The 16,391-nt window shown below is 39.7% G+C and overlaps 1 protein-coding gene across 12 annotated transcripts in view; it reads right to left on the reverse strand.

Annotated features, from left to right (window-relative positions):
• Positions 1 to 16,391, reverse strand: part of ANKRD44 (ankyrin repeat domain 44) — a 340,075-nt gene that overhangs the window by 11,265 nt on the left and 312,419 nt on the right. For all 12 annotated transcript variants that reach the window (XM_078328068.1, XM_035305206.3, XM_078328070.1 and 9 more), the window contains 8 exons: positions 14,414 to 14,615; positions 9,905 to 9,992; positions 8,761 to 8,878; positions 6,979 to 7,195; positions 3,060 to 3,147; positions 1,991 to 2,074; positions 823 to 968; positions 251 to 333 (listed from right to left, as the gene is read on the reverse strand). In XM_078328068.1, coding sequence (XP_078184194.1) covers positions 251 to 333; positions 823 to 968; positions 1,991 to 2,074; positions 3,060 to 3,147; positions 6,979 to 7,195; positions 8,761 to 8,878; positions 9,905 to 9,992; positions 14,414 to 14,615 — 1,026 coding nt within the window. The remainder of the gene's footprint in view (positions 1 to 250; positions 334 to 822; positions 969 to 1,990; positions 2,075 to 3,059; positions 3,148 to 6,978; positions 7,196 to 8,760; positions 8,879 to 9,904; positions 9,993 to 14,413; positions 14,616 to 16,391) is intronic.

Genomic DNA, 16,391 nt, shown 5'->3' on the forward strand with positions numbered 1-16,391 from the left:
ACAGCAATAATGCAAGTGGCAAGCGCCATGAAAAGCATGTCCGCATCATTCGTGTGGATGAAGCATATCTTCAACAACCTAGTGGGTCTGTCTTTTCCTTCTCACCCTTCAATTCCACTTTTAGTTGACAAGACTCTGGAAAAATGTACATCCTAATTAAGAGCCATGCTACACAGTTCTGAGATAGCATTTCAGTGCTATTACCATTATTACAACATGAAGTAGCAATGTTTTAAATTCATTTACATACTTTACTACAAGCCAAATGTAAGGGTGTATTCAAGTCCTTATCCTTTACAGTCAGACCAGCCTGGGCACTGTTCACCAAAATATCTGTAGAAAAAGCCCAAAAGAGGGTTACTTAGATGAGATGCTAATCACATGCATTTTGAAGAAGTTACTACAAACATAATAACATATTTAAATTAGTACAGCTCACATAATCATATTTAATATTTTTAAAGAAAAAGGGGAGTAATTTATTATCATATCTGTGTTATCCAAATTTGAGGTTAATAGGCATTAATTTTAACTGCTTTTATTATAGTTCATTATTTCCATTTAAAATGATTCTGCTGTTAAACTTGGTTTCTAAATGTTAAGAATTTCACTGCAGATGGGTGGGCTCTGTGACAAGGTCCACCAAGAATCAAAAAACAGGGAGCGGAAGATGCTCGAACAGGTAGAATCAGGTGACCTAGGTAAAACTGCTAATGGCCCTTTTCCACATGTATATAATATGAGAACAACTGATTTCTTGATTTGACATTATTTTGGTTTTTGGATGGGCATAAATGTAAAGTCCATACAACAAGCACATACCCACAGCGCCTGCCTGCCCGTTCTCAGCAGCCATCATCAGTGCTGTTTTCCCTGAATTATCTACTGCGTTCACTTGAGCATTGTGTCTCAGAAGAAGCTGCAAGCACTCCACATGATCAGCAAATGCTGCCGCGTGAAGGGGTGTCCTAAAGATTTAAAACAAGTATCACTTCAGTTTCCTTTAAACTTCATTCTCCTTAGTAACTGCCCAAGAAACATGTACATGGTGTTGTCTTAAGGATTTCAAACTTCTCAGTTTATAGACATAGCGATCAGGCCCCCTCCCTCTAAAGGTCATCCAGGGTAGACACTGAAGTCACCTATGTGACTGGAACCCCCCAGATTTCGGGGGGTGTATGTGTTGGCCCTGATAATGAAATCAGTGTTTTTACTAACTCTTTAAAATTAAATTCCAGTGAGTCTACTTTTATTTTTGAGACAGATACTTTCAAAATTAATCCTTAAATCTATAGGTATTTTTTAAAATAAAAATTTAAAAGCCCATCATATCATCTATTGTGGATGCTTAATTTCTTTTAGAGGATAATTTGGCATTATTTATCAAAATCTAAAACTATTAACCCTTTAACCAAGAAATCCAATTCTAGGTCTTAATCTCTCAGATACACTTGGTCATGTGTACAGACACATATATGAGAATGTTCACTCCACCACACTTTGAAACAGCAAAATATTGGAAATGACCTAAATGTTCTTCAATAGAGGGCAGGATGAGCAAATTATAGCATATCCATTCAATGAAATAATATGCAGCTTTAAAAAGAATATGATAAATCTATATGTTTTGGTATGGAAGGTTCTCCAAGACATACTAAAAGTAGAGCATTGTTATAGAATGCTACCAAGTGCAAAAAGAATACATGCATATACACATATGTATGTATATATGTTTATAGATATGCACAGAAAATATTTAGGACAACATAAAATTTGTAAATAACAGTGTATAGTAGCTTTCTCTGTGGAAGAGGCTAGGGATTCCGGGCTAAAAGGAAATTTGTTTTAATTATATCCCCTCTGAAATATTAAAAACCATGCTTATCCATTATTTTTTAATTAAAAACATAGATGCTTGGCTACTCTGCAACTGCAAAGCAGAGACTAAGACTCATCAAGATAAAAGTTATGCTGTTTTAGGGTTACTTACCTGCCTTTGTCATCTCTACAACTGACAATACTGGAATCTATGGCCCCAAGCAACAATGATGCACAATTCCCGTGGTCATTTATTCTAAAATAAAAGTGGTTATTAATGTAACAATCTCACTCTTTTACATTGTATCCCCTCTTAACCCATCTTCTTATATACCGTATATTTGGTAATCTCAAGCATTTGAAAATAATCAAACATAAATATTTGTGGTATATGTTTCAATGGCATACACTTATGGTATTGAAACCCTTGGTAACCCCAGCATTACTTCAGAACCTCTATATCTAGTAGAAGTTTACTGCACTTACACAAGGTACCATGTTAGGTGTTTTGGAGATACCAAAGTGGAATAAACATGCTTCCCTCAGATTTAAATTTTTTTCTGACTCTTTTTCACGTATACTTTCTTTATTGATCTATTTTATGCCTCCAAGATCTCTCCAATCAAATGGCCCAGCTTCATATAAAGGCCAGAGACAATGTAAAGACAAAGCATCCCCGGGTCTTGGGCCCCCAGGCTAATCATGGAAGCCCTGTTGAACACAGACTCGCAGGCTGACTATGGAAGTCTGACTTAAAGTCACTGTATCCACTGAACAAGCTCACCATTGAGACTGGAGCAAAAATTAAATTTATCAGAAAAGAACTTACGACATATGAAAGATGAAGAATTTCAGTATATGAAAAGTTGTCCTAGTGTGAAATGTCTTTCTAACCATCTGTAGGCATACTATTGTCAACTCTGACTTATTTTTAGAATTTGGCAGACGAACGTGAGTTATACCTGAAGAGTTCTCCACATGTGTAATGCACCTCTCACTCTACCCCTTCATGAGATTTCCCTAGGGTGGCAGGTGTGTCCCTTTGGAACTGTGGCACTCCACAAATAGCTCTGGGAAAATCATTAACAGTTTGCTATCAGATCTACTTGTCTTTAGCAGCAAAATGGAATATTTCAGTTTTATCTGTAATCTAAAAGCTTTTTTCCCCCTAAAAAGCAACTTTTCTATGTGTAGTTAAAATAATTAAAGCAATACCATTAATTCTCAGCATTTCTACTTACATTGCACAGTGCAGTGGAGTAAAGGGATTACCAATAAATTTGCGAAAACATTTTTGCTCCAAAAGTACCTCTATACAGTTTTCATTACCTGCAAGAAAGAAAAATCATTTAGGGAGTTTTCAAGAAAGAAATTTTGTTCAACCCAATCTGCTTTTTCATTAAGTATTGAGTTTTGGCTTATGAATTTTCCTGAATTGGCTGAACATTCATTCTCTATGGGATAAAATTAACAAAATGCCAAACTGTTATTAACTATGTTCACAGGTGTTCTGAGACTTAATGAACAAATAAAACAATGAAGGCCATATGGTCTGGTGGAGAGAAATAGAGAATACAACTCATTTGCAAGCAGAATATATTCTGTGTTATGCTCAGCTCTTGAAAGATAGATGCTTCACACAGGCATGCTTCAATTTTTCCATATTTATAAGAGGAAATGTACCTTTCACCCATACAAATACTTCCACTTACAGTTATATGTTACAGCGGAGAGGCAAAACTGTCATTAGTAAAAAACAGTATTTGAGATAAGGCATGTGAAAAGGTTTTGACTATAAAATACTACATGTGTTTAAATTGGCCCCAAGAACAGTTCTTGGCATATCATGGCCACTCAGTAAGCACTATTCAAATAAGTAGATGAATGAATATGAGAGATTGTTTTCAACAAAATGGAAGGTGGTTTTCAAATCAACTGAATTTGAGTTAAGTAAGGTCCTAGCTGTCAGCTTACTTGTTATGTGATCTGAGTCCATTTAGTTGAGATCTCTGAGCCTCAGTTTCTCACATATACAAAACTGGACTAGGAATATCTGCCCTATCTATGTCACAGGATGGTGGGAACTTTATTCAGTAAAGGGCCTCATTGTGGTTTCTGAAGTTCTATACAAACAAGACAGATCTTGACATCTGGTATTGTCTCCCAGGAAGAAGGGTAATGGTTCCCCAGCCTGACTAAGCATTCCTTCATTACAGACCTGGTAAAAAAAAAAAAAAAAAAAATCCTCTCTGTGTTTCTCAATTACAAGGTGAGAAGACATTGCCATTTGGCTTTGGAACACAGATTGCCCTGAAACTCTTCTTGGTTGAACTCAGTACTAAATTAGTGAAAGTTCCCTTATGATCTACCTCAGAATGATGAAGGTTAGACAATCTGAAGTGTTAAAATACAAATCAAACCTTTCTTGTATCTAAAAGAGAAAGGCAATATTGGTTTTAGACAGATTAATAAGCATATGAAGTAATAAATATAGAAAGCTGGCAGAGGCCAGGCATGGTGGCTCATGCCTGTAATCCCAGCACTTTGGGTGGTCGAGGAGGGCAGATCACTGAGGTCAAGAGTTCAAGACCAGCCTCGCCAACATGGCAAAACCCCATCTCTACTAAAAATACACATACAAAAAGAAAAACTCCCAAAATTAGACAGGCATGCTGGTGCATGCTTGTAGTCCCAGCTATTCGGGAGGCTGAGGCAGAAGAATTGCTTGAACCCAGGAGGCAGAGGTTGTGGTTAGCCGATATTGCACCACCAGCCTGGGTGACAGAGTAAGACTCCATCCCACCACCCCCATCCCCCAAACAAAGCTGGCAGCTTCAGGCAAGTTGTACTATTTAGCCTTCCAACTAACTACATGGAACCCTCATTCAAATAGTCCCTGACACCTAACTCTTCCAAAGGATCTAGCTTAGGGTAGCATCCACACATAGCATTCCTTAAATGGGGACTATATGAACCCCAATTTAGGAGTTTGTGCAGGTAGGACTGGAGATGACTGAGCTTCTTTCAATATTTCAAAGTGCCCAGTGAAAAGGAATCTGGGAAGATAGGAGCTTGAAACTCAGACCTGGACAAAGGCTGCACTGAAGGGTGAACTACTTAGGAGAGGACTGCTCCTCCTCCCCTGCCTGTACCTGGAGAGGCCTAAGAACACAGACACCTCTCACCCTGAACCTGGGGAGATGATGCGCCTGTGTCAGGTTTGCTGCCTGCCATGATAATCAATAATCTCACTGCATCCTTCGCCTCTTGTAGGTTCTCCAGTGCCAGAGAACGCCAGAGCTTGACCCAGATGGGGGCCACCATTAGTAGATAAACAAAAACAAACAAACAAACAAACAAAAAACACAATCCTCTGATGGCAAGAAGGGATCAACTAAATTGAAGAAATAGAAAATTCAGCTCTTACTGAGGCAGAATGAATGAAAAAAAAGAGGACTGTAATGAAAACACAGTGAGAGGTCTTAAATTGATATAATTAGAACACACACACAAAAATGCCTTTCGTGGAACTATTAATAGTTTCTAAATTAAAATTAATTGACTAATTGAAATGTAAAAATAAAATTATAGAAGCAAAGTAAAAACTATATGGGAAAATATTTATAGAATCTTAGGGTTAGGAGAACTTTTGAAGAAAGACTGGAAGCTTGGAAACCATAAAAAAATCTGATATATTCAAGTACATAAAAGCTCAAAATCTCTACATGCAAAAAGATATCATAAACAAGGAAGAAAAATATTTATATTTCTAAGACATTCATATCATTAAACATTCATCATATCACATTCATATCACTAAGACAAGGTGCTCCTACAAGCATACAAGAAAAGACAAATCGCTCAATAGAAAAAAGTGAGCAATGGATGGAAAAGTAATTTCCAGAAGAGGAAACACAAATAGCCAATACATGTACTATTAAATAGGGAAATGCAAAAGGCAACAACAAGATACCCTTTTTTTTGCCCTTCAAATTGACAAAAATTTTAAAAGGTGTTATTCTGGGTTGGGAAGTGTGTGGAAAAACACTAACTTTTATAGAAATGTTCGGTAAAATAATAAACTTTGATATCCTTTTTGCAAAATAATATGGTATAATTTATTAAAATTTAAAAATATACAAACCCCCTTACTCAATAATTTTATTTCTGGAAACTTATCTGACAGAATTTATGGTACCATAATATGGACACACACATTGACACATTGTCCGTAATAGGAAAACAAAAAATCTGAATGTCAATCTACAGAAATCTGGTTGAATAAATAATAAATTCTGGTATACATATTGCTACGACGTAATATACAACTATTACAAGATCAATCCATATTGATACATATTGATTTGTAAGAATATCTGCAATACAATTTTAATTAAACACCAACGAAAACAGTTATAGAATGGTTGTTATCTAGTTTCAAAAAACAGATCCACATTTATTTGTAATTATTTATATTCTCAAAGGAAGAATTATGAAAGATGCACACAGAATTACATTAGAAATTAGGTTTGGAAACAGTAACAATTTTACTTCAGATACTTTCATACTTTGGAATTGGTATAATTAGCATGCATTTTTAAATTAAAATAAGTGAAATACAAATTTTAAAATCTCCCAAATAGTAAATACGACAAACTTTATGGGGACTATGAAACATAAAAAAGAAATACCAAAAGATGAATCATGCATCTACTAGTAATCAATTGATCAATTGTGACAGGTTATTAAATCATATATATATATGTGTGTGTGTGTGTGTGTGTGTGTGTATATATATATATACACATTTGGTTTTAGTCTTATAATTCCTTGTGGGATCCCTGGTTACATAGATCTGATTACATACATCAGAAACTCTGAATAAAACTGGTCCTTTAAGCTTATCAGTTCTGATTACGAGTTATGTGTTAATGATTAACTAAAAGCGGAAAGTGAACTTTAGTCAATTAAGGCATCGCAGCAGCTATGGACAGGTGAGAATTATTGAAAACAAACAAAATATGCAAAAAAGGTATCTTGGGTGCAGAAAGATTAGAAACCGTGGTTTGCAGAGTTACACAAGGCTCTCACCTACCCTGAGCTCACAGTGGTCATGGGGTAGGAAGTCTAATGGAATCAGTCAAACGATAAGCAACTTACCATTGTAACAAGCCCAGTGCAGTGGCGTGTAGCCTTGGTTATCTTTGAAACAACAGTCCTCCTCAGAAAGAGCCATTTGGAGCAGCTCACTCAGCCACGTGGCGTGGCCACGAGCAGCCGCATAGTGCAAGGGTGTCCTCCCTCTGGAATCTTTACAGAGAATTGACACTTCTTGTTCCAGCAGCATTTGCACACATTCCTCATGTCCTGTCATAATCTGATACATTGCAATTAGAACACAAAACAAATCTCAGAAGATTCAGGAAGCAAAGCCATTGGCTAAGTGAGGCTGGGCTTAGAGCAAGTGGACATATGCCTGGGTCTTTAAGGCAGGCAGGCTCTGGCCTATTTCAAGGGCAGAAGACAGGACAACCTCAGCAAAATTCATAACAGAAAGATTTGTGAACATCAGCATTTCCAAACATTTCTTGCCTCTCCCAGCAACCATGAAAGATACCATGATACAGAGGTAACTATCAGTTTTAGAATCAGGAAGGTGTAAGTGAAAGCTTGGCTCCCCTGTGACAGGTCAGTTTGCCTCTCCGTGCCTCACTCTATTTACCTGTACATAAGAATAGTAATAACACCTCACAGGGTGTTGTGAGGACTGAGATAATAGATGCAAAGGCTCTCAGCCTGTTGTACAGCCCGTCGGAAGCACCCAAGAAACAAAAACTATGATTGTGACAATGATCACATAGAGTTTTTATTCTCTTCATTTACCAGTGTGCTTGGTACCAGCCCAAAATAGCAATTTTATAATTTATGTTGTATTCACTTAGTTTATTTGGCATGCTTTAAAAAAGAGTCCAGAGGATGCAAGTGGCTCAAGCCTCAATCCCAGCACTTTGGGAGGCGGAGGCAGGAGGATCACTTGAACCCAGTAGTTCGAGAACCACCTGGGCAACATGGCAAAACCTCATCTCTACAGAAAATACAAACATTAGCTAGGCATACTGGCATGCACCTGTGGTCCCAGTTACTGGTGTGAGGCTGAGGTAGGAGGATTGCTTGAGCCTGGGAGGTGAAGATTGCAGTGAGCTGAGATTGTGCCACTATACTCCAGCCTGGGTGATAAGAGTGAGACCAAAACAGAAACAAAAACAAAACAACAACAAAAAAAAAACACTTCAGCAGATGTGCGCAAATAACTGTACACGGGAGACATATTTGGCATTATTTGTAATGACAAACAATTAGAAATAGCATAACTACTTAAAACCAGGTAATAACTGAAATAAACTATGGCACCTGAACACAATGAGGCATTAAAAATCATAATGCAGAAGAAAGTGACATGAAAAAAGGTCCTTGATACACTAAGAGAAAAAAAGCAGATTCCAAATAATATCTTCAGTATTCTCTCCTTTTAAAATTTAAAACAAATCTATATATAGAAAAAAGATTGGAGATAATATACACCAAAAAGTGGTTATCTTCAGGAGGTATGATTACTGGTGATTGTGATTTTCTTTTCTGGGCTTTAAAAAAATATTTTGCAAATTTTCTATAATATACATGTATTTTGTAGTCAGAAAGCAGAACCAATTTCACCAACAGTAGGAGTCCATGCATCTATTATCACAATCTAACATAAAATCTTAAGAGCAAAATCTTCCATTATTTTGCCTTTGCCATGGATTTTATAATTTCTTTTTGACTGAATAAGGTTAATTGGTTATATTAGGAAACAATCTTTTTGCTAAAAATTCATAGAATGAAAAAAAAAGAAAACAAGCTCATTAAAAAATTTCTTGACTAAAGCCGAAAAGATGTACATACCCCTCTGTGTAAAGCTGTGCATCCTAGGATGTCAACAGTATCTATGTTGGCATCCTTTTCAAGTAACAACGAAACAGCATCAATATGTCCATATGCGACTGCAAGCATCAGTGGTGTTCTAGGCAGAGAGATATAAAGTAGGCTTTTAAAAAGGAGATTAAAAAAATATTCATCACTACCAGTGGGAGGACATTCTCTTTTTCTCTCTCATTCTCTTCCCCTCTCATCTTGACAATTGCTTAATATTTTCTGAGTGTTCCCAATTTGCTATATGCTATGCAGAACAAGCTATCTGCCTCTCCTCTGATGGCCACATGGAATGTTATTGGTGGAATGATCCCAAGGGATGAGGCAAGGGAAGCTTCCTTTTCAATAAATATATTCATGTTAATCTCACCATTTTCAGACCTATGTATCACTCACTAGATATCAAGGGCAGGGAGTATGTGTATGTAGAAGCCCCTCTTGCTTCCATCAGAGCAGCTCTACTTTGTAGTATTCTGTGTTGGACTTCTGCTAAAGATTTCATTTAAACAAAGTTTCTTTCCCTAAAGAAAAGTCTGACAAGTCTCAGGGAAAGAACAGAGTGTTGTGATGCAAGAGGGAGGTGAGATTCTGACTATGACACTGATTCACATGCGTGGGGCTAGTCACTGCTGACTATTTGCTCTGCATTTCCTATTTATAAGAGAAGATTAGGTGGGGAATAAGCCAACAGAAGGAAATTACTTCAAAAAAACAAACTTGAGGAAGAAAACACATCTGAAGAATTTTAATAATAGAGATAACCACATGAGGTCTGTCCTATTTATTAATTAGAAAACGGCAATGGTATAGCAGTTTCAGAAGAGAATAAAAATGGGTGGAAAGAGGGAACATAAATAAGAGCCAGGAAACATGGCCACAGCCCTTAAAAAGGTGATCCTTTTCATCAAGGCATGCACACACACACCCCTTCATGCTTTTCTTGGATATATACACTGTAACTGTAATATAAAGCCTTCTCATTAGTCCAGGGCACTCGCCCAACTACATTCCCCCAACTTCCCAGTTCCGCAGTCAGCCCTTGTAACAATCTAACAACCCAACCCAGTAGCTGCTGTGACTGAAATGTCAGCCCAAGGCCACGTGTGAGTGCACTTACTGTCCTTTGGCATCTTTCACATCCACCACCTCCGGGTTGTCTGCAATTTCTAGTAACAGCCGTAAACACAGTGTGTGACCATTAATTACTGAAAAAGAAAATAGTGGACATTCTTTTTAACAGGACAACACTACACATATCTCTATCAAGTGATTTTATTTATTTATTTATTTATTTATTTATTTATTTATTTATTTATTTATTTATTGAGATGGAGTCTCCCTCTGTCACCCAGGCTGGAGTGCAGTGGTGCAATGTCATCTCACTGCAGCCTCCATCTCCTGGGATCAAGCGATTCTCCTGCCTTGGCCTCCAGAGTAGCTGGGATTACAGGCATGCACCACCATGTCCAGTTAATTTTTGCATTTTTAGTAGAGACAGGGTTTCACCATGTTGGCCAGACTGGTCTCAAACTCCTAGCCTCAGGTGATCTGCCTGCCTCAGCCTCCCAAAGCGCTGGTATTACAGGCATGAGCCACCAAGTGACTTTTTCTGAAATGGAATCGCACTCTGTCGCCCAGGCTGGAGTGAAATGGCATGATCTCGGCTCACTGAAACCTCTGCCTCCCCAGTTCAAGCGATTCTTCTGCCTCAGCCTTCCGAGTAGCTGGGATTACAGGCATGCGTCACCACATCTGCTAATTTTTGTATTTTTAGTAGAGATGGGTTTCACCATATTGCCTAGGACGGTCTCGAACTCCTGGGCTCAATCAATTTGTCCTCTTTGGCCTCTCAAAGTGCTGGGATTACAGGCATGAGCTACCGTGCCCACATTTGTTTGGACTTCAAATCAGTAGTTTTCCATTGTTGCCGCTGGATCCCTCCCGCTGGCTTCTAGCTCAAGGTGGTTTCTGGGCAGAGTGCCTCCGTGTTAATCTGTCTCCCCCTTTCTTCCTAGAAGGGCGCTTTGATCCCCACCTCCTTTTCTAGTTCCTGTGTTGAGGGCTTTTCTACATTCGAGGTCCTTTCTTATCTCCGGTTATGGGGCTAATAATCTCTCCCCACTAGTCAGCTCCCCTTTTTGTTCCTCTGAGTCACCCAATTCTATATAATCATCCTGTGTCTACCCTGCCTCCAGCCCTTTTAAAAAGAAGGAAGAAGGAAGAGAAGGGAGTGGAAGATGAGAGGAGCCGCAGCAGGATGGAGGAGGAGGGAGGGGAGGAAGGAAGGAGAGAAGTGGAGGGGAGATGGGAGAGGGCTGAAGGGAAGGGAGTAGGGAGCTGGGGCTGCCTCTTCTCCCAGGTCGTTTTGCATTCTAAAGTAGATATCACTGCAACAGCTCTGACTGATGGATTGTGGCAGAAAACAAAACCTCACGCCGATAGGGTGTGCACCCTCCATCCGCTCACTGCTGATTGGTGGTCCCTCTGCCCCGCCGTCCCCAAACCGCAGCCCTAGCTTTCTCTGCCTTCCCAGGAGCCCTCGTGCCTGGGCCAGGTGTCACTGGGCTCCATGGGAGCCCTTTCCTACGCCAGGCCGGGCCTCCCCTGCCCCTCCTCGCCCAGCGGACTGAGTGGGGCCCGTGTGGGCAGGAAACGTGGCCCCCACACGGGGTGGGGCCGGCCTGGACCGGCTAGGGCAGGAGCACTGGAAGCACCCCTGTGCGCACCAACACCAGGTTGCTTTAGAAGGCTGTGGTCCCACAGGGGCTGCGAAGCAAACCTGTAAAGATAACCCCGGGGTAAGCTGCTTTCCGCCAGGCTGTTGAATTTGAAACGAAAGCCTTACAACAGGCATGGCTTCCCACTTAGGGAGTAAGATGAGAGCAACTGTGGTTAAAATTCCAAACGTGACCTCTCGCCTCTCTAACAATGAGAAGGCCGCAAAGTGCATTGCATTTGCCGCATTATCGATGTGGAGAGACAAGGGAATAGACGCCGCTGTGTGAGGTTGACAAAGGCTCTCCTAAGAGCTGCATTTTGCAGACTTTTTATTCGCTCGCCAGGCATGAGAGAATGCTAATTTAACAATGACACATTTTTTCCGGGTACAATACGTACATATTAGAATTAGCTTGCATTCATCAACAGCACTCAAATGAACTACAGGAATAATGCACACGTTTTGTAGACCATTGCATTCTCAGCAACAGTCCATTTATGTATCTCGGGAGGAAATTCTGTGGATTGGAGTATAGGTAATATGTGGTTACTGTGGTTGCTGCTGCTGCTATGTTTTTTGTTCTTACAATCACACTAAATCTGCTACCATTGGTGAAATAGGCAAGAGGTTTAATGCATGGCTAAAAGGAAATGACTAACAAAGGACTGACAGCTAAATACTACAGATGGCAGGTTTATGAAGATGGAAAAATGGCATTATTTTGACTGGTTCCTCTTTCTGTAGCAATTTAATACTAAAAATAGTCATAATCATAACAGCTCAAGCGACATCTGATTTTTGGCTAAACAGAAGATAAAAATTATCTAACTTTGTATCACTCACCTTCAGCAAAACAGTTTCTAGAGTTGAGCTTTTTGTTTATTTTGTACAGTAGCTTTCTGAACTTAGCTAATACGCCTCAAGTAAGTTTTTTGTTTGTTTGTTTGAAGACAGAGTCACGCTCTGTTGCCCAAGCTGAAGTGCAGTGGTGTAATCTTGGCTCACTGCAACCACTGCCTCCTGGGTGCAAGCGATTCTCCTGCCTCAGCCTCCCAAGTAGCTGGGACTACAGATGTGCGCTACCACGCCCAGCTAATTTTTGTATTTTTAGTAAAGATGGGGTTTCACCTTGTTGGTCAAGCTGGTCTCAAAATCCTGACCTCAGGTGATCCACCCACCTCAGCCATCCAGAGTACTGGGAATGTAAATTTACCAGTCCCTCAAGTAAATTTACATTCCCCTGAAGTTTGTAGCCAAACTTAAATTCTCATTGGCTTCCTACACACTACATTTTTTTTTTCCAAATTGCCTTCTAGAAAAAAGATGCTAACATCTTTAGCTCTGCTGTCAGGTCCAGCTTTGTCTCAGACTAGCTCAGCCTCTCCCTAGCTATGAGTGACAACCATTTTTCACACAACTCAAAGACTACAACTGTCACTGCAACTACTGTGCCCAAACCTCTAATACTCATCCTGGCTTTTGCTCCTTGAGGATTTGAAACTCAACATATCAACTCTCAAGAGAGTTGAAAAAGGTTTTGGGTAAGCAGATCCTCAAAGCACAGGCTAAAGCTTCTGCACAGTAGACATTTTGTGAACCGTCCAGTGACAGTCTCTTTTTAATGAAATGACACGAGGAAAATCCAAGTTGAGTGAGTCTTCTTGACCACTAGGGGGCTTCATTGGACCACAACCCATATCACACTGGCAAATGAGTGACAATAATTGTTCTTCACTGTTACTGTTTATAAGGGCGATTTTCTACAATCAAAGTAGACCCTTTGTACTTGTGAGGAATTATATAATAATGAAAATAGGATGCTTCTCTTAATAATAGGCAACTAATCTTTAAAAAAGGAGGACAAAATTTGTATTTTTTAATAATACCAAGAATGGCTGGGGAGAAAAATGGGATGAGAAATAAGAATTTATTATCCAACCACACCAACCATTACTAACCTAATGGCTAAGTTCTTTTTCCAGCAACAGTTGGTTCCAGGTAAGTAGACAACAATCAGGTTTTTTCAATCTCTGTATTGTTTTTCTTCAGTGGCTTGGAAATTCAGGGATGTGGATGGAAATAGTTCTACAAGATCTATCTATCATTCTGGGAAATTTTTCCCAAGTAATAAGGATCATAAAATCTTTTGAAAAACGATCTTCACTTATTTGCTTCCTCAATACACCAATTTCACCATGTAAGATAGTTATTTCTCTTTATAAGATGTTACCTACTCCCCTAATCAACAGCTGATATCATTGGATTTCCTGAGTCCAAAGGTATCTATGCCTCAGCTGAGCTCTACACTCTTTCATATTCCCTTGATGTTTGTGTATATATCTAGAAGTGTCTTGACACAGTTTTTCATCGGCATGGGAGAAAAATCCCAGAAAAGGCAAATGATTTTCTTTTTGATATATATGTGTACTTTTGACGTGTCTTGATTTTTACATCATTATGTGAAAAAAAGCTAAGAAACATCATTTGTGCTGGCAGAACTATGTGCTGATTAGATTGCTGCCTTATGATTCCTTATAAGAAATAGCCCTGCTGTTGGTTTTATGCTTTAAAATCCTGTTTGATTTTGATGTGTTTTGTTCTATGTAACTTATTCTGAAGATTGCATTGCACCTTGCCCTTTGTTCAGAATGTTTTGTGGTAGCTTTTAGCCAAAGGTTCTGAACTCTCTTTTGAGTTAAGAAGGCCAGAGCACCAGAAGCAGAGAACACCAATCACCTCCAAGAGGACAGCAAGTCAAAAGCATTTTGGAAGAGGGGAAGTATGTCCGATGTGGAAAGAAAATTGATATCTTAAAACCCAGGATGAAAGAAGATGCTACTTACCTTCTATCAAAATTTACCAAACAAGCCACAAAACTAGGGTAACCAGGTCCTTGATAAGACCTACCTGAGGCATGAAGTGGGGTTCTTTTGGTTACATTGTCTTTCACAAAGATGGATGCGCCCTGATTGATAAGTGCTTCCACACATTCTGTGTGTCCTTTAAAGGCAGCCAGATCCAGAGCAGTGCGGCCTTTCTCATCCCTGATGTCTAGGTCCACCAGCGACTGCAGAAGGACTTCCAAAGCCTGATGATGGCCATTGTAGGCCTGCAAAGAAGAAACCAACAGCTTCCATTCTTGCTCGCTCACCTCAAATCCCACCACAATCCACAGGAGCAGCTGGGCTTCCTGGGCCACAGATAGAGACCACTCCCAAGAGCACATCAGAAAAAACACTTGGGAAAATAATTATTATTATTTTGAGATGGAGTTTAGCTCTTGTTATCCAGGCTGGAGTGCAATGGCATGATCTCGGCTCACTGCAACCTCTGCCTCCTGGGTTCAGGCAATTCTCCTGCCTCAGCCTCCTGAGTAGCTGGGATTACAGGCACACGCCACTGTGCCCAGCTCATTTTTGTGTTTTTAGTAGAGATGGGGTTTCACCATGTTGACCAGGATGGTCTTGATCTCTTGACCTCGTGATCCACCCGCCTTGGCCTCCCAAAGTGCTGGGATTACAGGCATGAGCCACCACGCCTGGCCGGGATAATTATTAAAACACAGGCAAGCTGGAGAGTTAGACTGAAAACACTATAATGCACAAACCTCACAGTTCCATATGAGTTTCTTCGTGTTCTTTCTCTTTTGTCACATAATTTGCTCCAAGGGCACTACATGTATTAATGTATTCTTAGATTTATATCTACTGATCATCTAATATAAACTAACAGCTGAATGAAATACTGTATTCTTTTATCTGTCAGTTCAGTCCTAAACATATTAGTATAATCAGAATTTTTTTTCCTGGAGTCTTTTCTGTTAACAAATTGCTTAAAATAATTGTGGACTTTGAGATACAACAGAGGCATACAGACGTTCTGTTATAGGCCAACTCTTTACTAATTTCTAAATGTGTGACCTTAGGTGAATTTCTTTCTTTCTTCTTTTTTTCTTTTTTTTTGAGATGAAGTCTTGCTCTGTCACCCAGGCTAGAGTGCAGTGGTGTGATCTCAGCTCACTGCAGCCTCTGCCTCCTAGGTTCAAGCAATTCTCTACCTCAGCCTCCTGAGTAGGTGGGATTACAGGTGCCTGCCACCACGCCTGGCTAATTTTTGTATTTTTAGTATAGATGGGTTTTCACCATCTTGGCTAGGTTGGTCTTGAACTGACCTACCACCCTCCTTGGCCTCCCAAAGTGCTGGGATTACAGGCGTGAGCCACCGCACCTGGCCAGGTGAGTTTCTTAATTTCACTTAGAGTTTGTGTCTTCATTTATAAGATGAGATCAATCAAAGCTGCCTCCCTACGTTGCTGTAAAGATGAAACTGCATAGGCTTTGCATATATTATCTTGCATATAGCTAGTGCTTCTTTTCTCCTTTATTTCTTTCCTTGATTATAATGAAAAACATTACATTATAGAAACAATTATGGAAATATATTCCATGTAGCAGCACCAAGTTCAGACCTTTTATGAGGTCTTATGCTATGTTAAGATTAAGAGACTGGTCAGGTCTCACACTTGTAATCTCAGCACTTTCGGAGGCTGAGGCGGGTAGATTACTTGAGGTCAGGCATTTGAGACCAGCCTTGCCAATATGGTAAAACCTCGTCTCTACTAAAAATACAAAAATTAGATGGGCGTGGTGGTGTGCCTGTAATCCCAGCTACCTGGAGGCTGAGGCAGGAGAATCGCTTGAACCCAAGATGGAGGTTGCAGTGAGCTGATATCACATCGCTGCACTCCAGCCTGAGTGACAGGATAAGACTCTGTCTCAAAGAAAAAAAGGCTTTATACCACCAAAAAACAAACCTGAATGGTTATAAGATAATTTTTATTGAGTCTATAAGTTAAAAAACGTACTACCCACCCTCCCCACCTCTT

This window comes from Callithrix jacchus, chromosome 6 (genome assembly GCF_049354715.1).
Source record: "Callithrix jacchus isolate 240 chromosome 6, calJac240_pri, whole genome shotgun sequence".
Lineage (NCBI taxonomy): Eukaryota > Metazoa > Chordata > Mammalia > Primates > Cebidae > Callithrix > Callithrix jacchus.